Below are 22,190 nucleotides of genomic sequence, written 5' to 3'. Positions count from 1 at the left end.
TTGGCAAGCTTGTCCCGTGCGTGCCGAATATTAAACTCAGAAATCAATAGCGCAGTATATTTTTGTTTATTCGGTTTTAGTAAGCTTGTTATGTTACTGAAACCTGTGTTTTATGAACAGACTATGGTAAGCAGTAGTGCGAAAAAAAATGTTTGGGGTCAAATTACTTTGCTTTCTTTGTATTTAGAAAAGAGCTGAGCTCATTAACAGCGCGTGTGATCTAATTAGGGTTGCGCCGTAACAAAGCAGCGGCAGATGGCCTGCATTTGTGATGTCATAATACCGCGGGGCCCAATTGTTATTGCAAATATTGTGCAATTTGTGCATAACAGTAACACGCGTGTTGCTTATTGGCAAATCTTTATCTGTAGTAGGGTTTGTGTTTGGTAATAGTAGGGTTGTACAAAGTTAAGCTACAGTAAGAATAAAGAAGCAAATTTGTAATTTAACTGGTTTTTGGTGTAAAAGTTTCTATTATTTGTTACAGTGTTGTAATAGTTGATGGTATTAGTCATAGATTGAGTCAATTGCCGTTAGGTGGGTAACTAATAGACATGTTTTTGGACAGATAAAATATGTTTAGAAGATAAAGAAAATTTGTTTGTCCAAAAATCTGTTTTCAAGTTGGTCGGACTTATATCAACAATGGGAGTTTTTAATCAATTCTCGCTGCTCATATGGAAGAATTTTGTTTTGCAAAAACGCCGACCAATTGCTACAGTTTTTGAACTAATTCTGCCAATGCTGTTTTCATTACTTTTGGTCATAATTCGAGATAATGTTGCAGTAACAAATCACAAGCAGATGACAAATTATAGGTAATTGCTTAAATAAAGGTTTTAAATTTGTGTCAAATACATTATCAGTAAATGTTCATTAACTTATGAAGTGACATTTATATAAATTTATTAGTAAATGAGTTTTTTTGAAGATTTTTAATGCTAGCAAAATAACAGAGAAACTTTGTTTTCAGTGAATTTTCTGTCAGCGACTTGCCAAATTTCAAACAAAAAGTGATACCAGCGGGAGGAGTATGGACAATAGCGTATGTACCAGATGACGTTCAGTGGGTCACAAACGTCATGAAAAAAGTTGAAACTGAATTAAATACAAACTCAAAACTGGAAGCTGCAAATCAATGTGGTCTAGGTAAAATAAAAACCAATTAACTGAATTTAGTTGCTTTCTGTTAAATAAAATTTTGAAAACAAAAACAAATTATAATTTACAATGGAACACCAATGTGTCAATAAGGAAATGTAGCTACAACATGTTGGTTTTGTCTTGGAAGCATGGTTTAAGCTCTTTTGATACTTTGCATTAATGATGATTTACATAACAATACATTTGCCACATGGAATTTCTATGTTTTTGATCAATGAGGTGAATTATATTGTTTAAAAAAAATATTGTAAAAAAGAAATGCTTTTGTCACAGGGTTTTTGGACTACATTGACCCAAACCAAGATTTTAAGGAGACCTTTCTTTCAAATGATTATGTCAATTACATGGACAAAAACTTTGACGATTTGATCAGCCAAAACAATGAGACTATAGGTACAAAACGAATAAACAATTTCAACTTTGTATCATGTCTTTGCATTCCTAATACTTTACCTAACCAATGCATATACATTAAGTTTACCATTAAGCATAATTTTGTCTCGAAATAAAAAACAACTTCTTTTGAACCTGACCTAACGTCATTTCTAGAAACACTTTTTAACTAAACTTTTGTTGTAGAGTGTATTTTAGCCCGGCTACCTTCACAAGATGCTGAAAAACTCAGAGATATGCTTAACAACAAGACAATGGTGAAAACCAAACAGATTCAACAACTTTATAACTTTATAGAAACGGCCGGAACAAAAGTAAAATGTAAGGATATATAGAGGATTTTTTGTGAGCTAAATGGATTGTGTCAAAAAAAAACTATAAAATATAGCTTTGTTTAACTTCTTTTTTGCCAGTGATGCCATTTTCAACAGAAGATAGCTTTCTGTCATTTGTCAAAAATGACTCAAACTTGAAGGAAGTATTAGCAGGGGCAATATTCCAAGGACGGTTTGACAACAAATCGTTACCAAGTAACCTCGACCTGGTTTTAAGATTTCATGCTGACCCGATTAATTCTGACGATGCAGGAGCATCTGCTTTTACTGGAATGTAAGTTTTGTGGCAAATATTAAATGTTTGATGGATTCTGTGAAATAAAAAAATTAAAAAAAGTTCACCTAGTTTTTGGCAATTTGTGGGTAGTTTTGTGCTGTATCTAGTGCAAGTGGTTTTTAAATTTAACATTTCTTAATCGAACTAAAACTGTTAAGAATGTCATCATAAAATCACAAAATATATTCACAACGGATAAGCTATAGTGTAGTTTCGTTTTTTATTAAACTACTGTAACTTTGTGCCAAAAATTTCATCAAGTTGTAAGTCAACCATAAATACATTAAATTACTGCTTTGTATTGAACCAAAACTTAAAGCGTTTTGGACTTCGCGCTGTGACAATTTGCATTGATTTTTTGCAGAACAAATACTTGGAAAACCCATTCTCTTTACCCTTTGTTTCAACTTCCTGGACCAAGAGAAACAAGCAAATATGGTGGAGCACCTGGATATTATAAAGAAGGTAATTAACACTAAACAAAATGTAAAACTGGCATTAATGATTCTGCAAGTCATTCAAAAGTGCTAACATTTGATATAATTTATTAAAAATACTGCCATTCAGCCACCCTAAACTACCAGTAAGGTAATGGTTGTCTGGTGCTCCTTAATCATTATAAGCTTAATGCAAAGGTAACCATCTATTTTGTGGTAGGCATGAGTATAGCTGTGCAATTTGGAGTTAATTTGTTTCCTGTAATGGGGCCAAAATGTTCACATTTTTTTCTGATAATAACTCTTATTTGAGAGTGATTTATTTAATTTGTGCCAATTTAGGTGCATAATTTATAATTATGAAAGCTCCAAAGATTGTGAAAGAAAGTTTTTTTTTTTTGCTTTTTGCAGGTTTTTTGACTCTTCAACATGCAATATACATGGCGATTGGTAGTGAATTTTCAAAACACGAATTTAAAACTCCAACTTTTGCAATGAAAAGATACCCTTACCCTCCATACTTAGAAGATGACTTTATAGGTGAGAAGAAATATGAAAAAAATCGTATGATATGAACTAAATTTAAATGTTGAATTGGTGTATTGTAACTTTAAAGTACTGCTACTACATTGGGGGTATGTTCTCAGGTGGCTAATTATACATGGGCCAGCTAGTCAACCAGTTGATTTTGGACTATGTTATCAAAAATATATCTTGTACAGTACATTTCTGAGAACTACTTAATTGTTGAATTTTTATCTTTTGCTACAGTTGCAATTCAGCGTACTTTGCCACTTTTGATCATGCTCAGCTATTTCTACACTGCACTTGTGATTGTGAGAAGCATTGTGCAAGAAAAAGAATCAAAAATGAAGGTAGGATATGTATACTGACGCCTGTAGTTTACATTAGGCCCAGTAAACTTTAATATCCACCCTGAGTCATTTAATTGTTGTTTGTCTGTACATTTTACAATAGAATCAAGTTTCTGGTCATGGGATCTCGTGTTTGTTATTAGCCAAGCTTTGGAGAAAATTTCAGCATAACAAGTTTAACAAACCATTCTTAGATTCTGTCATTTTTTTTTAAATGCAAGTATTTTTGAAATGATAATAAAGATTTTGAACCCAATTTAAGTGTCTGATAAGTTAAGATTGGTTAATGCATTTTTAAACCAATGAATTTTTTAAATCAATCATTGCCTTCCTGATGGTAAACACATTTGCAAACTTTTAAAACTTGAATACCAACAAATTTCTGATTTTTTTCCTAGCTTTGTGTTGGTGTCTTAAGGGTCAATACAATATAATCACTGTACATTTAAATAAATGTTACTTTTGTTGCAGGAGTATATGATGATGATGGGATTATCGAATTGGCTTCACTGGTTGGCTTGGTTTCTCAAATATCTTGTCTTTCTATGCATATCATGCATATTTATGGCTGGATTCTACAAAATCCCTGTAAGTCACTACAAAGATGATTGCATAGCACGAGAACATTTTAAACTAAGTGTATTTTCCTACAGACAAGACATGGCAGCGTTTTAACCAAAACTGATGCTACACTGGTTTTTGTGTTCCTCATCTTATTTGCTGCTGCCACCATCAATCTTTGCTTCCTCATATCTGTGTTTTTCTCAAAAGGTTTGTCAAATATCAATAGTTAACATTGAATTATAGTGTTATGATTAAAATGTTGATGAGTTCAATTTTTTTTCATTGTTCAGTTATTAAAGATTGGTACTGTACTTGGAAATGTAAAACTTTTGTAAGTACATTGTTATGAGTACTAGAGTTATTGCTTAAATATTTAACGCTGCAAGTTTCATCCAATATTTTGTTTGTTTAAAAAAATATATTCAAAAACTTTTTTTGGGGGGAAAACTTCTCAAATTTGGTGGTGACTATGTCTACTTTTTGTGCAGTGTCAAGTAAATCTTGTAAAATTATGTTCACAGCAAATGTTGGGGCAGCAGCAGGTGGAGTTCTCTACGGTTTGACATACATGCCTTATTTGTTCATGCAAAACAACTATGACCAGTTGAGTCATTTAGTAAAGGTCATATCATGTCTATTCTCTAATGTTGCTATGGCAAACGGTTGTCAACTAATCGGAATGTTTGAAGGAAAAGGTATTTACTTTATTTTGTCACTCATGATGTTGTTTTTCAGCTTCAATGAACAGTTTATTATGGTAAATAACAAAACATTGTTTCCTTTTGTAAATGCCTGTCTGTGGGTGGAGCATCTTAGATTAGTTAGCAAAGTGGGTGTGTTGATTGCCCCATGAAACAATTTTCATGCAGCATTGGGTCATGGCACAAACAAACACCTTAACATTAGGAAGAGCTTTTGTTAGTTGCCATTTTAAAGACCCTAGACATGGTCCTGAAAGATAGATTATCCAAAGCTAAATCTGCCAAACATGTATGCTGTTAACACATTTTATTGTAAATAATTATGGGTCCCCTTCCCTGAAGGGGACACATATTGATTTTACTCAAAATGTTTTTGTTTTTTTTTCTTTTTTTTCTTCTTTTTTCTTCTACCCAAAGTTTGTCCGACTCGTTTTTCCATCAAATCCTTGATGGATTTGGATGAAATTTACACAGATGGTAGATGTAGTTATGTAGATGTGCATCCCACTTTGTTTTTGTTGATAACCCCAGTATTTACCCCGCTAGCCCCCTAAAATAGGTATTTTCCCCCGAAGTTGGTCCGACTCGTTTTTCTATCAAATGTTTGATGGATGTGGCTGAAATTTACACAGATGGTAGATATAGTTATGTAGATGTGCATCCCACTTTGTTTTCCGGATAACCCTAGTATTTACCCCACCAGCCCCCTAAAAGGGGTGAGTTTGGAAACAATGTCAGAATTGGCAAAATTTTGGATAGCTTGTAAAGTATGCCAATTATCGTTATTGCGCCATTGCAGTTCGGGGGTTGTTAACGGCCCTTTGACGTCAGAAACATTAACGGTTGTTCTCAAAACACCTGTAGTGGTTGAAATTTTAAACGTTGGCAGATTGGACTGAAATTTTGCAGTACTATTGATTGAGTCATTGTGGTTTCCTACTTTTAAGTTTGTGTGTGTGTGGAACCTCAATTAGTTATCCTACTAGCCCCCTAAAATGAGTTTTTTTAATTTAAATAGTTTTTACTCCATATAGCATATTTAGATATGCACAGTACCAATCACTGTGTTTGTCTTCACAATACCAAACTTACTCATTGTTATCTATTGGATTGCATTATTTTCAACTTTGCATGTGTGGGGACCCATGAGTTTTTGCCTGCAGAAACGACCTGAAGTTATAAAAGACGATGGCTAATATGGGACCCAATACAAAATAAGCATAGGAAATATATTTATGTTTTAAAATAGGTTATATTGTATATGCAAGGGCAATATGTGCTAAGCCACCCTTCTAGTTAAAGTTGAATTAAGTAACATGCTCCGTAATGTACAGAAGGTTTGAAAAAAATTTTTTACCCAGTAGGTTGTAAATACTTCAAAAAATATACTTAAACATCAAACTAAATATTAGAAAGTCCAACATTAAAAAATCATACAAAAATAAGGCCATTAAGGCCAAATCCATTGAACAGCCAACAAAACTCATTTTATAGTGACATGCCACTTATGTGACAGTGAATAGGCAGGACATAATATGACTCATTTTCATGCTCTAGTCTTATAATTTCTGTCCAAATCAGTGCAACAGAACAAAAACTGACTAAAAAATGTGTTGAAATAGTTGGGCCTTGTATGAAAATGTGTCACTTTTCGGTTATTATATGTTATCAAGAAAAAAGTTTCACATTTCAATAAAATTATCAGAACTTGTAAATAGAAAATAAAACTCAATTTTGTTCAATAATATCCTCAAACATAATTGAAACCCTAAACATTTAAACATGCTTAATGCTAAATAAACAGGTACAAGGGCTTGCTAACATTGCTGGTTGAGTATGCTGGATAATGCATTAATTAAACATGATCACGGTTTTGTTGTTATATCTGCTTGTCTGTCTAACAACCACTACCAAAATACCTTGTGCATCGAAACAACTGAATACTTCAACGAGTTAAATCATTATGTTGTGTTGATGATAAATGATAACAATTTCCACCTATAACCTTTTTTCATATTCTACTCTCCTATATTCTATTCTACTTCTACTAGAAATGTACGTTTGCTCCTATTGATTATTTTGTATGCATTTTTTCAGGTACTGGACTTCAGTGGAGCAGCATACACAAAGGTGTAACTGTTGATGACAACTTTACCATGGTAGAGGTTAGTCAAATTTCCAATAAATATTTTTGCCAAGTTGTTACTTTTTGTCAGCAAGTCAAAGTTTCATGTTTTATGTTCTTTAACTAGAAATATTCTTTAAATTTCCTATTTTGTGCAAAAGCAGTTTAACTTTTTCCCTATTTTTTTAATTATCATACAGAAAACTCTTTATGCTTCCTAATCAAAGTATGCCAAGGCTAAATATAAGTGTCATACTAAATCAAGCGGTCCTCCCTAGTACTACTGCATATGACAAGGGTAGAACCGAAAACCCCGCTAAAATTGCCTTCCAAAATGATCTTCAGGTGTTTTTGATGCTACTGCTTGATGCTGTCCTCTACATGCTGCTTGCTGTTTACATTGAAGGTGTTTGGCCGGGAGATTATGGAATTCCAAAGCCCTGGTATTTCCCTTTCATGGTAGGTAAAAGCTATACTTCCTAACTTAAGGTTCACACCTATCACAAGGTTTTAGAGCAGTGGTTTCCAACCTTAAAGCTTTACATTCCTTGCTTGGAAGTTATAACCACTGTTTTGCGAAAAACATTTTTTTAGTTTTAATTTTGGGTTGCTGATCTTATGGACATAATACTGTATATATAAAGAGCATTAGATATTTTTATGTGGCAACTTACAGAAATATTGTGTTGCCTTTAAACAGTTAAAAAACCACTAATCTAAAATTCAAATTAACATGATTATTAAGTCGGTTTGTCAATGTGTGAAAAATAAATTTCAATTGTGCATGAGCTTTAGACTTAAACTGTAACAAGTATTTTGCAATCAACAGCCAAGCTACTGGACGGGTAGAGTTGCCAAGAAAAAGGGAAAATCAGCGACCTCTATTGACATTGAGGGCAACGAAAATGGATGCTTCCAAAATGGATGTATTAACACTGGTCAACATAATGATTATTTTGAAGAAGAACCAACACAACTGTCAAGAATTGTGGAAATCAAAAACCTCACAAAGGTATTATGACATAATTGCAGCACTTGCAGATTTTGATTGGTTAATTATTCACTATTAGTGGCGTGATAAGTTTTGTACACTTTGGCACCTTTTCGGTTACCACTAGTAATTGGATTAATAAGATTTGCTGTCTACATCTGTTGTTTATTTACTCATGCCAATGACACTTACCTAAAATGAATAAGAATACAAAATGTCCTATGCGTTATTTATAGAAGTTTGTTATTTAGAGAAGCATATCTACTCTTGAAATAATAAAGCTAAAAAAAATTGTAAAACCTTGTTTTGACTAAATATAAATTCTGAATATGCTATTTTTTGGTTTATAGGACAATGAAGTTGTTAAATCATTTGCTGTGAAAGAAATAACAAATATTTGTGGTAGGTGTTCAAGTCAAATGGAAAGGAAAAGGTAGCAGTCAGCAATTTGACGTTCAACATGTACGAAGGTCAAATCAACGTCTTGCTCGGTCACAATGGAGCTGGAAAAACAACGACCATGTCAATGTTAACAGGTGACTTTCCTTGTAGATGCAAAATGTGTTCACGGCACAGATTTATAACAATCAACATTTTTTTCAGATCTACAATATGGGCAAGTATATATATACAAAAATGTGTTTAAAATAATATGACTCGTTTGGTTTTATTTGAATCTGGATATATCAGTTTTTGGACTTTTTTTTTTCCTAATTCTGAAAAGTGTTTTAAACCAAGACATTTGTTTGCCACACGGATAAAATTCAACATTTTTGCATTTTGCATCTGCAATATAGGCCTGTTCATCTTTTTATCAATAAAATAATACAACATATTTGGTTGAATGTAGATATATCAGTTTTAGACTGTTTCTTCTCAATTACAAAAAGTTTTAAAAAAATTCCTATCATTTAAAAAAAAATGCCACTAATTACAAATATATGTGTTTCGTTGTCAGTAAGTGAGTCAAGTTCTGCAGGTCATTTTGCCAAGTTTTGACCAATTAAAAAATTCCATAATATTCTCAGGATTCTTCCCGCCATCTAGTGGTGAAGCTTATGTGATGGATCACAGCATTACGACAGACATGGGAGGCGTACGGAAATCTCTTGGATATTGTCCACAATTTAACATTCTATTTGATCTACTCACAGTAGATGAACACTTGTACTTCTTTGCAAGGGTAAGAATTATAATATTTCAAGTTTTTGTCATTTGACTTGTACCATTTGTACTTCTTTTGCTGTAAAAACAAATTTTGATGCCCTAATTTACATGTAGTTGTGATAAAGTAAAATTGTTCAATATTTTAATTAGTACATGCTAATAATTTTTAAAGCAGATTTTTACCATTTTTTTAAAAATTGACTATTATTATTGTACCATTTCCAAATACATATGCAGCAAATCATGTCATGTAGCCTTTCACAATTTTTTGTTGGTAACTTTTTAAACCATTTACTTGATTTGTCCTTTTTCTGCTTTACAGTTAAAAGGATGCACCAGCAAAGAAGCCAAGGAATGCAGTCAATCAACAGTTGCAATGCTGAAACTGGAAGACAAGTGGCATGTTCAGTCCAAGAAACTGTCGGGTGGAATGAAAAGGAAACTATCGGTTGGAATCGCACTAACAGCTGATCCTAAGGTAAATTGTTTGTGTATGTAAAAGAAATAGAGGGCAGAAAAAGATGAAATTTGCCAGCCTGTGTAGCTTGGTTGGTAGAATGCGAGTCCTGAAAAAGCTTGTGTCAAGGGGTTGGGAATACTCAGTGACCAACCGATTTGGTATAACACCTTCAATAGGCCTGGCGTACTAGTATTGATGGATGAATGTGCCATAATTGCTGGTCTGCGTTAATGCTTAGGGCTGATCCCAGTTATAAATATACGTTTTGTTTAGTATGTGATCCTGGATGAACCGACATCAGGAATGGATCCGTCAGCAAGAAGAGCAATCTGGGAGGTTATACAGGAATACAGGAGGAAGTGTTCTATGTTGATATCAACCCACTTCATGGACGAGGCAGATTTGTTGGGAGATCGCATCGCAATAATGGCAGACGGAAAGCTAAGATGCGCTGGTGGGTTTGGCTAAATAGTTCAAGTTTTGAACTCGTTATTGTATTTTTAAGTGGATCTTGCAAAAAAGATCATAGTAAAGGGGTTAAAAGTACAGATCGAATGCTTGAACAGCCTAAACCTTCTAACATTAATGATTGTAAGAAATGTGTTACGTGTGGTTCAGTTGTTCATTCATAACTTGTAAATATTGTATTAATTGTTTTTACTAAGAGTTTACTTTTCATGCTCAGGAATAAAAAATACTGTGTATGGTTAAGGTTTTTCTTACTCATTAGTTCCTACTGTAGAAAGCTGTGTAGAAAAGAAGAAAATGTTGAAATAAAATTTTGCATTTGTTTTTCCCTTCAGGTTCTTCTGTGTTTCTGAAGGGCAAGTTTGGGGTGGGATATCATGTTGTACTGACTAAATCCAACAACTGTGACATAAGCAAGGTCAGCTATTGAAATATCACGGTTATATTAGTAAAACTTTTTTGATTTATTTTCCACAAGTTCCCAATTAGTTTGCTTTATGGTTGTGTTAAATTTTTCATTGTAGTGGTGCCTGATAAGGCTCTTTGCGTAAATCCTGATCGCACTCTGTGCCCAAGAGATGACAAACAAATACTCATGTAATGCAATAACTAGTATATGAAATCCAACTGTACATAGTTGTTAATGCTATTGTTTTACATTTCCTGGTGACAAATATATTGATTTCAGCTTATCAACGTGCATGACTGTGTGATACACCCAACAAAAATTTGTCCTTTCCTATTGTGGCACATTATATAATCTTTTTTGTAAATCAACAGCTAAACGACTTCTTTAAACATCATGTGCCCGAGTGCTTCCTGGAGAGAACAGCAGGAGCAGAAGTATCCTTCCTCCTCCCTGTTAACTCCACGTCCCACTTTCCCAAGCTCTTCCGCAATCTGGAGGAAAGTGCAAATGAATTAGGAGTCGTCAACTTTGGAGCGTCAGTCACCACGATGGAGGAAGTCTTTCTCAGGTAAAATATTGCTGCTTTTAAACCTCAGTGCTGTTCATCCAGTTACATTCTGGATTGGCTGAGTATGTGTAAAATCAGGGCCTGTTTTTCACCATTACGCTCTAGGTGCTTTTTATAAATCTAATAGTAAACACTTTAGTCTTACAATGAATCAGGTTATGTTGATCGTTTTTTTGTGTGTGAAAAAGGAAAGCCTTGATGACATCTTGAACCAGAAATACATGCTTTAACAATGAATTAATCCGCACTGATTATATTCTGGATTAAAATTTATAGGCTAAGTGTGTGAGAAATTAGGAATGTTAAAACGAGCCTTTTCTGACTGCTTTGTAAATCTAAATGGACAATTTACACTTCAGTAATACAAAGAAAGACTATCTTGGCAGGCTTCCTATACGGAAAACTACTGCCTTATGTGGAGTAAAAAGGTTAACAGGCTGTTAGTTGGATGACTTAAGGGAAGATTTGATGCCTTAGGAGTGGAATAACATTTCAATAGTGGTGTCATGTCTTTTATAGAGTAACACAGGATGCTGAAAGTGAACTGGAAACTGTAAATCGACGAATGTCAACATCTCGCTCTGAGCAAGTCAGGCAATCTTCAATGGTGGAAGAAGAAGAGAATGAAGAAACACAATATACTCCACTGCAGGGCCCAAACAGAAGTAAGTTGGTTTTATCAAAATTCCCTTTGTGATGCCTTTGAGTAAGAGCACTTTTGATCTAGTCATTCTGTTTTTTAATCTGTTTTAAATTGTAAAGAAGCAAGAAGTGTAAAAGTCCTGTGGAAGCAACCATCATGACTAGCTTAATATACGTTAATATTTTCCAAAAGCTGTACCAAGTATTGTGTACGTAAATAAGCTTTGTAAAGGCCTCTCGTAAAATCATATGACCCCCTTACCTAGAAGGGACACATGTGTGATATCTATCTATCTGGAGTTGGTTGATGTAAATTTTGGCCCCAGTGACCCAGTGGTTCACCCACAGGCTCCTAAAATCGTACAATTTATGAATTTACATGGCCCAAGAGTTTATAGATTGTTGGTTGATGCATTGTACAGTATTCAAATCTATTTCTTCTGTTTATTTGAATTCATGGATTTTTCTTACATTCAGGTTACCTCCACTCATCACTGCAGTATAACACTGGTATTCGACTGTGGCTGCAGCAGTTTTATGGATTGTTCATCAAGCGAGTTCTGCACTCAAAAAGGAACTTTAAGGTGAAAAGGAAACATCAAAATTTCAATTTTATCTTTCCTTAATCGAATTACACAGTCACACTAAATGTCTTTTAAATTTTTGTTCAGCGTTACATTAAGTAGCATTCAAATAACAACTTGGGTAAGTATTTGATTTTGTTTCTTAAGGTTGCAATTGCACAACTTCTTGTTCCAGTTGTGTTTGGCATCATCGCAATTATCAATGCCAAGTTTCCACCTTTCGAACAAGACAACACACCATTGGGTAAGCCTCATATTATTTGTGAAACAGGCAATAGGTTAAGGGCAACTTGCCAAGCTTTTTGTGCATTTAACTGGATTATGCGATCATTTTGACACTTTTACAACAAACAACAAGCTTGGAATTTATGACAATTAACTGGAATATGTGATTACCCAAAAATTTTTCGTTATGTAAAGGTACATTTAAGATTTACAATCCCTACACAACAATATAGATAATGCAAAGGTTTTATATTTGTTTTTATATCTTGAGGCTTATGACTTACAATAGCCAAACATTTATTATTCAGTTCACACAATACTTTTGTGCTTGTTATTATTTTCCAATAGTATAATATTTGCTTTTTCTGATAATGTTAGATCTCACACTGGATGCTTACGGAGAAAACTTTGTATATTTTACAAAATCACCTGATGGAAGATTTGTAGATTCAATGAGTTACTCCTATACACAACAGTTTGGTAAGTTTGTAAATTGGGCCAGTAACTATACTCTGTAAGGAAAAAGATCTAATTACTTAAAAGTTTTTTTGACCTTAATAAAGTGGTCAACCAATGAGTGAATATATCCTAAGAAAGTGTGTGTGGAACACTATTTTATTGCTACTTGTGCTTTGGTTAAAATTTTCAACAAAAATAATTATTATATTTTTAGGATCTTTGGAAACAGTGTCAGAAGTTACAGATGGGAGTTTGCAGCAGTGGTTGTCTGACAGATATGAAATGGAGGGTGGTGACTTCAACTCAGATAATCTAATATCAGCATCATTTCACTCAGACCCAAGTATGTATTTCTGTATCGGACACAACATTACAACATAGTATTTGCATTTATCTAGTTTCTGTCAGTTTACTTTCACTAGTTGTGTGGAAATGTTCACAACTTATTAAATATTTACGGTCGAGTGGTTAGCACAACCATTCTGTGCTCACAAGGCTGTGGGTTCCAATCCTGCCTCAACCACTAATGTTTGCATGAGCAATAGACTTTTGTAGCATTGTTCCAACCCAGCAAGCCTGATGTGCTAAATTAAAGCCAAGTGCCTAAAGTTGAAAAGATCAAGCAAAAAATGAACCAACATACTCGCAACAAAACATGTTCCTCACTGGGGGACTCATTGAGAGCATAACGCATTTATGGTAAACACATAAGTTTTGCTGTTTTGTTTACAGAAACCAATACATCAAAGAATGTGGCTTGGTTTAACGACCAGGCATATCATACTCCAGCTAGCTCACTGGCTTATATGGACCAAGCTTACATCCGATTAGTTATTAAGCAACCAAACTTCACAATGAAACTTATAAATGATCCATTGCCAAGGAACTCAACCAATCGGATCGAGGAACAACTGATAGGGTAGGAGTCTTTAAAATTTAGTTGATAGTAGAGCAGTGGTTCTCAAACTGTAGTGTGTATACCATGTAGCTTTTCTGGTGGTGCACTAGTAGCTTTCTGTCATATCCCATATATGTCAGATCGAAAATTGCAACTTAAATGACCCAACTGAGCCCTGTTTTAGGTGAAACTCATGTAATCAAGAAAAATAAACCCATCTCTTGGACTAGGCCAGTGGTTCTCAAACTCGGTTTTTGGGGCCGCATGCGGCTCCCAACTACCTATTTTGCGGCTCGCACCAGACCACCACCAAACATTGCTATTTTAGCTTTCAAAGTAATAATCTTTAGTGATTTTCTCAAGGTTTCATTTTTTGCGGCTCTCTACACACTTAAACAATACCATTTGGCCTCGACAATAAAAAAGTTTGAGAACCACTGGACTAGGCATTCAAACAAAATTTCAAACTTAGGTATTAACCAGTGATAGAAAAGTAGTCAGGTGGTATGCTATCCGTATAAGGTTGAGAACCACAGTTCGGAAAACAACAAAATTGCTTATGCATACATTTTTTGAGGAATAAATTTGACCAAAAGGCATAATCGATATGACTCCATGGTGATTGATGGTTTAACAAATGTGATGAATAGTTTCTAAATTACACCAACCACTTTGTAAATTAATTCTTTTTTCAGGTCTTTATCAGGATTCTTAATTGCTTTCAACATAGTTTTGGGATTTTCATTCCTTGCTGCCTCATTTTGTTTGTTTCTGGTTCGAGAGAGAGTGGATCGTTCGTCGTTACTTCAAACCCTCGCTGGAGTCGATCCATTTTGTTTCTGGTTTTCAGCATTTCTGTGGGATTTTATCAACTTTATGATACCATGCATTCTCACAATGGTAAGTGATTGAAACTGTAAATGTATATTAGTGGAATTTGACACAAAATTGACCAATGCAGCAATTATGGCCAAGGGTAGCGAAGTATTATGTAACTTTCATAAAGATTTTATGTAGTTGGTGACTTTGAATACTTGTTTGTTGTTGAAAAGACATTCTTTAGTCTAAGTTTATTTCTGGAGTATTCTAAATTTTGAAAATATACCGGCATAGCTTTGTTAATCCTAACTTTAAGTCTTGATTTTGTCCATCTATTTTATGGCAGTATATTTTAAGTAGGCAGTTAGGTTTGTGAACAGGTATAAGTTTTTTTAACCATATAACATATAAGTTCAAGTTAAGTGTGTCACAATTTGTTCATAAGAATGGAATTAACATGTTAATCACTTTTTTGCAGGTTATGTTCTTTGCTCTCTCTGTAAAAGAGTTCTCCGCTCATTCTGGCATCTGTCTGTTGATATTTGCTTTGTATTGCTGGGCATCGCTTCCACTCATGTACTGTCTATCATTTCTATTCACCGTCCCATCTACTGGACTGGTGCGGATTACGATACTCAACATAATAACCGGGCTGGCCTCAATCATTACCATCAACATCCTGCGATTGTTAAGTAAGAAAACAACTTTTTCCTGCAATAGATTTGTGCTAATGGTACATATTGAGTGGAATATTTTTAGCATTGCCTTACTTTAACTTTTTTAGCAATGCTTTTTTGATTCTGGTATATTTTTTGGTGTTGCATGACCAAAAAGATCACCTAAATAGATCCACAACCAAAACCCTAATATTTTTTTGTGTTGAGCATACAAATTTGGCAAAATATTTGTCTATTCTGTATAATTATTTCTTCAATGTATAAGAAAAAAATAAAATTTTTTTTAACTAGCTTTAGTTTTAAACATCACATTTTAAAAGATTTTTTTACTTTTTACCCAAAGGCCTTGTACAGGCCCAAAAATACATCTTTGTATTTTACACACAAACATTACACAGTTATATGGACTGTTCCTTTCAACAAATCTGTTTCATTTTTCAGACTTGGGTCATGCAGCCGACATTCTCGACTGGGTTTTTCTTTTCATGCCTCAGTATTGCTTGGGTCAAGGTCTTGCTGATCTCTATGCTAACGACAAGATGGTGAACATTTGCACACAAAACCCTGTCTATGAATACATCTGCCATTTAGAAAGTAAGCTATATTTGTTAGTTATATTAAATAATATATGATGCCGTTATAGTGGCAAAATAGATTTTTCTGTTCTGTTACAGTGATAACCGAAAACACAGACTGATTCAATTTTACTGAAAGCTTTGGTTGAGCATTAATCTGTAACTAGAATTGTTGCATTGGATTCGTTAGGGTGTGACCAGTGGTGGGATTCAAATTTTTTGACATCCGGTTCTATCACAAACATCATATTTTTTAGCCGGTTCTGTTACAAAAAGTCCATTGACAGTAACCAGTAATGCTAACCGGTTCGCTGATTTAATAAAATTTCGTGAGACGGTTCTATAGAACTGTTGCGAACTGGCTGAATCCCACCACTTTGTATGATGCTTTACCAAAATTTTTAGTTTTGAGCATTTGCTTCCTGAAAATAAAATCTCTCTGTAAATCTCTTTCAAACAGACATCACATATCAAACTGACTTTCTTGCATGGGAGCAATACGGTGTTGGCAGATTTGTGGTGTTTCTCGCTGCTCAGGGTTTATTGTTTTTCATCATTCTTTACATAATTGAATTCAACTTATTTCCTACCAACTTCTGCATGGATTTATTACGTACTTTGTACTGCTGCAAAAACAAACAGGTATATGGTTTTGACTATGTTTTCTCTGTTTAACGGTGTGTGAAGGCACTTCATTGTCCTGTTTCTTGATGTAAATGTGATTTTTGTATCCATTTAGGTGTGTAAAAGTCTAATAACTTTTAGATTGTGCAAAAGAAAATTGCTTAAATTACACCTAATTGCTACAAAATTCTAAACCAGTGGTTCCCAACTAGGAAGTAATTTACTTTAATTTGTTCAAGTGGATTGTAAACAGACACTTTAGGTTTGTGAATATGACCTGTAAAGTTGATGAAACACCCAATTTTAAATGATCTTTGTATGGTTTAGCATCTACTATGTAGTTTATTATGTAGGAATGAAAATGTTTTGAATTGCTAAGTGTGGAATTTTTGAAAAAGTTTTGGCACCACTGTACTAAACAATAGCAGTAAAGTCATATTACTTGTTTGTCTTCTTAAACTCAAACTTTGTTCAGGGAAATGGTGGACCTACTTGGGAAAGTTTAGTTGAAGATGAAGACGTTGTAGTTGAAAGAAATCGGATTAATTCAACTTTGATGCCACAGTTGGTGACAACAGACCGATTGATTCTTCAAAACCTCACCAAGGTACAAATCATCCTCATTTGTAAAAACTTTAGTACATTAAATTTTAATACATTACAGCAAAAACTAGAAGGGTGGCTTAGCACATATTGCCCTTGCACATACACTATGATCTATTTTAAAACATAAATATATTTCCTATGCTTATTTTGTATTGGGTCCCATACCATCCACTGTCTTTCATAACCTTGGTTGTTTCTGCAAGCAAAAACTCATGGGTCCCCACACATGCAAAGTTGTTGATAATCCATTTCATTAGATAACAATGAGTAAGTTTGGTATTGTGAAGACAAACACAGTGATTGGTACTGTGCATATTTAAATATGCTATATGGAGTAAAAACTATTTAAATTAAAACACTCATTTTAGGGGGCTAGTAGGATAACTAATTGAGGTTCAACACACACAAACTTAAAAGTAGGAAACCACAATGACTCAATCAATAGTACTGCAAAATTTCAGTCCAATCTGCCAACGTTTAAAATTTCAACCACTAGAGGTGTTTTGAGCAACAACCGGTAATGTTTCTGACGTCAAAGGGCTGTTAACAACCCCCGAACTGCAATGGCGCAATAACGATAATTGGCATACTTTACAAGCTATCCAAATTTTAGCCAATTCTGACATTGTTTACAAACTCACCACTTTTAGGGGGCTAACGGGGTAAATACTAGGGATATCCAGACAAACAAAGAGGGATGCACATCTACATAACTATATCTACCATCTGTATAAGTTTCAGCCACATCCATTAAGCATTTGATGGCAAAACGAGTCAGACAAACTTCGGGGAAAAAACATTTTAGGGGCTAGCGGGGTAAATACTAGGGTTATCAACAAAAACAAAGCGGGATGCACATCTACATAACTACATCTACCATCTGTGTAAATTTCAGCCGAATCCATCAAACATTTGATAGAAAAACGAGTCAGACAAACTTCGGGGGGAAATACCCATTTTATGGGGCTAGCGTGGTAAATGCTGGGGTTATCAACAAAAACAAAGCGGGATGCACATCTACATCACTACATCTACCATCTGTGTAAATTTCAGCCGAATCCATCAAACATTTGATGGAAAAACGAGTCGGACAAACTTCGGGGAAAAAATACCCATTTTAGGGGGCTAGCGGGGTAAATACTGGGGTTATCAACAAAAACAAAGTGGGATGCACATCTACATAACTACATCTACCATCTGTGTAAATTTCAGCCAAATCCATTAAGCATTTGATGGCAAAACGAGTCAGACAAACTTCGGGGAAAAAACATTTTAGGGGCTAGCGGGGTAAATACTAGGGTTATCAACAAAAACAAAGCGGGATGCACATCTACATAACTACATCTACCATCTGTGTAAATTTCAGCCGAATCCATCAAACATTTGATAGCAAAACGAGTCAGACAAACTTCGGGGGGAAATACCCATTTTATGGGGCTAGCGTGGTAAATGCTGGGGTTATCAACAAAAACAAAGCGGGATGCACATCTACATCACTACATCTACCATCTGTGTAAATTTCAGCCAAATCCATCAAACATTTGATGGAAAAACGAGTCGGACAAACTTCGGGGAACAAATACCCATTTTAGGGGGCTAGCGGGGTAAATACTAGGGTTATCAACAAAAACAAAGTGGGATGCACATCTACATAACTACATCTACCATCTGTGTAAATTTCAGCCAAATCCATCAAACATTTGATGGAAAAACGAGTAGGACAAACTTCGGGGAAAAAATACCCATTTTAGGGGGCTAGCGGGGTAAATACTGGGGTTATCAACAAAAACAAAGTGGAATGCACATCTACATAACTACATCTATCATCTGTGTAAATTTCAGCCAAATCCATCAAGGATTTAATAGAAAAATGAGTCGGACAAACTTTGGGGAGAAGAAAAATAAAGAAAAAAAGAAAAAACATTTTGAGTAAAATCAATATGTGTCCCCTTCAGGGAAGGGGACCCATAATAATACTGTTAAAATGGAACACTACTGGTAAAGTTTGCTACAAAATAATCCTTTGAAATCTTAATTGTTCTATCAGAAAAGCAGTATTTTTGCAACAATGTAACTAGAGCCTATGTATTAAAATACAGGCTCTATTTTTACAAAATCCACAAAATGGTGGCTTTAGAAAAAGCTATCCAAACTATAATGTTTCTTAGTTTAATGATAAAAATACCGGCTAGACGTAAAAAAGCGACATGCCATCATCAGTGATATGAAGGGCCACATCAGTTACACCCATTTTATATAATGTTTCTGTTGCAAGAAAAACATGTCACAGAGAAGCACAATAATTATGTGCCCTAATATCTTGATTCACTTTGTAGATTTATGATCGTAACCTTGTTGCTGTGGACGGTTTGTGTCTTGGTATACCTGAGGCGGAGTGCTTTGGTTTGTTGGGAATAAATGGAGCAGGCAAAACCACCACATTCAAGATGTTAACTGGAGATTATAAATCAACAAGTGGGACAGCATATCTTGATGGATACGACATTCAAAAGGATTTAAGAAAGGTAAACTGTGCTACATCTTTGCTATTGAGATCCTAAGAAAGTTTTGTAATTTGGCTTAAACAGTTTAGTTTCAGTTGCTGCTTTCGTTTGGGACATAAAAGGCATTTAGTAATTTTCTTTGCAAAAAAACTACTGTTTAGTTGCTTACAGTGTTAAAACGCACTTTGATTTGACATGTCGGCCTGTTTTAGCCTGGCAGAAAATACAAACAAATAATTTTGCCAATATTAGTTTCAGCAAGTTTCTAAATTATTAGTAAATTTTCTGCGGTTTGTTTTTTTATTCAGGTCCAGCAAAGGATGGGTTACTGTCCGCAGTTCGATGGCCTGATTGAGCAAATGACAGGAGCAGAAACACTTCGGATGTTCGCTCGACTTCGAGGAGTTCCAGAAATCGACATACCGGCCTGCGTTGAAAGTCTCGGTGGGATTCTACATTTTGAACAATACTTGGACAAGACATGTGGGACATACAGGTAACGTCGAAAATCAGAAAAGCCACATTATCAGCCAAGTTTGTTTCCTACCCATGTCCTTTGGTGATGTAGTGGTTAGTTATTTGATGGTGTCTTATAATATGTTAAGACGCCTTTACATTGTATTGTATTGTGTTTATACATCTAAGAACCTTTTGCCAAATATAAAATAATATAGTAACCATAAAATAGGAGAATTTTGGTAGACATGTGGGACATACTACCAAAATTGATAGACAATAGGGGCAAACTATTAAACTATACTTTGGAACAAAATATGTCTATTTTGTTAGTCTAGTTAAAACTTTATATTTTCAGTGGAGGTAATAAACGAAAATTGAGCACTGCCATCGCACTTGTGGGAAATCCCCCAGTTGTTTTACTGGATGAGCCGAGCACAGGAATGGATCCAGGAGCTCGAAGGATGTTATGGGATGCTCTCGCTGATGTCAGAGCTAGTGGTTGTTCCATTGTCATCACTTCGCACAGGTCAGCTACATTTTAAAAATAATCTGACCTCAGAAATGCTGGACTTGAAAAGAACCTTGATGTTTACCAATTTAAGACATGTTGCCTTTGATTAACTATCAATCAACCATAATGTATAAACACTGGGGCTTGTTTTAAGTTAAAATGACATTTATCAAAAGCATATGTGCAAAAGTATTCATGTTTTCTGTCAAGTTATAAATATTTATTGTTTTCTTTACAGCATGGAAGAATGTGAGGCTTTGTGCACGAGAATAGCGATCATGGTGAACGGACAGCTGAGGTGCCTGGGTGGACCTCAACATTTGAAGAACAGATTCAGTCAGGGTTACACCATTGAGATCAAGATGGCATCGACTGCTGGAGATTCATCTACAGCTAAACATCTGATGGATACTAAATTCCCTGGTACAACTATGTATAATATGTCAGTGCATTTAATTTCAGGGTCAACTCTAAACTACTGATGTGGTGGCAATTAGCTGATCACAAATGTTATTGAGTTTGGTGTCATCATTCTGTGGATGCATATCATTGACTTAAATGTTTATTTGTTGTTGCAGGTTGCACTTTAAAAGATGAACACCCTGGTTTGCTGACTTATCATGTCCCACAATGTCTATCAGGAAAAATACAACTCAAACTTTCAGAGGTAAGAATCCTTGTTTACATTATAAACATGTTCACATAATTCCAATTATATGGATATTAAGTTATAACTATGGCTGAGCCAAGCCAGTGCTTGTGTTCGTTGGAGTATCACTGTTTTTGATACTTATAGTTGCACAAACTGACCCAAGCATTAAATTTGCATATTCATGCCCTGCTAACATAGGAACTGGTGTTCGAAAGGGTGTCCAGGAACGAAAATGACTGTTTTTTAAATGCGTTAGATGGTGGAAAACACGTATGTCTGTAAAGCTTAATACACCGCTGGTGACATACGGGACCAAGGAAAAACACAAAACTGGCGTGAAATAGGGAATGGTTGTGATGTCACAATGTTCCGAACATTAGCATGAGATGCTCCGTGCCCGACCATACAGAACATTTGCAGTTTTGGTCCATCCTTATAAATGACGCATAATGTTGCAGGTATTCAAAGTAATGGAAAGCATCAAACAGCAGCTGAACTTGTACGACTACACCGTCTCCCAAACCACGCTGGAACAAGTATTTCTTAGCCTGGTTCGATGGCAGAGAGAGGCTACTGATCATCATGAGTCTCATGCTTGAGTTTATTTTATTGTTTTCTACAAAGTGCAATGTTACTCTCTTCATGACAGTTCCTCTGCATCCACTGTGCAATTAGGAGTCAATCTTAGGCGATGTTATGGTATTGTTTAGTTTATTGCAGTGTTCCCAATATGTGTTTGGCTTATGACACTTTGATCAAGCAAACTCCATTTACATACAAACTAGAGTGTAATGTCCATGAATACTATCCTAATTTTTGTTGCGAAAGTAATAAAGTAAAATGGTTTGCACCAGTGGTGGGAATCAAATTGTTTGTCAGCCGGTTCTATCACAAAAGTCATATTTTTCAGCCAGTTCTGTACAAGTAACCAGTAATGCTAACCTGTTCACTGATCTCATAAAATTCCGTGAGACAGCTCTATAGAGCCGGCTGAATCCTACCACTGATTGGCATGTCACCT

At 35.0% G+C, this 22,190-nt stretch overlaps 1 protein-coding gene across 1 annotated transcript; it reads left to right on the top strand.

Annotated features, from left to right (window-relative positions):
- The first annotated feature begins 527 nt into the window (after positions 1-527).
- LOC145204034 (phospholipid-transporting ATPase ABCA3-like) lies at positions 528-22,019 on the top strand. The gene is made up of 37 exons (XM_080076438.1): positions 528-818; positions 974-1,149; positions 1,438-1,557; positions 1,744-1,878; positions 1,971-2,166; positions 2,534-2,634; positions 3,018-3,146; positions 3,378-3,481; positions 3,953-4,069; positions 4,135-4,252; positions 4,567-4,740; positions 6,844-6,911; positions 7,217-7,330; positions 7,701-7,883; positions 8,269-8,398; positions 8,891-9,045; positions 9,352-9,507; positions 9,763-9,943; positions 10,293-10,375; positions 10,738-10,934; positions 11,454-11,599; positions 12,054-12,160; positions 12,308-12,404; positions 12,764-12,865; positions 13,059-13,187; positions 13,577-13,763; positions 14,438-14,642; positions 15,040-15,253; positions 15,680-15,832; positions 16,274-16,455; positions 16,913-17,044; positions 19,380-19,568; positions 19,856-20,043; positions 20,362-20,532; positions 20,756-20,940; positions 21,096-21,184; positions 21,628-22,019. The coding sequence occupies exons 1-37, from the start codon at positions 646-648 to the stop codon at positions 21,766-21,768; spliced, it is 5,427 nt and encodes a 1,808-aa protein (XP_079932564.1). The 5' UTR covers positions 528-645; the 3' UTR covers positions 21,769-22,019.
- Positions 22,020-22,190: the final 171 nt, after the last annotated feature.

This window comes from Phallusia mammillata, chromosome 8, assembly GCF_965637545.1.
Source record: "Phallusia mammillata chromosome 8, kaPhaMamm4.hap1.1, whole genome shotgun sequence".
In the NCBI taxonomy this organism is placed as follows: domain Eukaryota; kingdom Metazoa; phylum Chordata; class Ascidiacea; order Phlebobranchia; family Ascidiidae; genus Phallusia; species Phallusia mammillata.
Note: the sequence above shows the minus strand (reverse complement) of the source record. Positions and strands in the feature narration are given on the sequence as shown.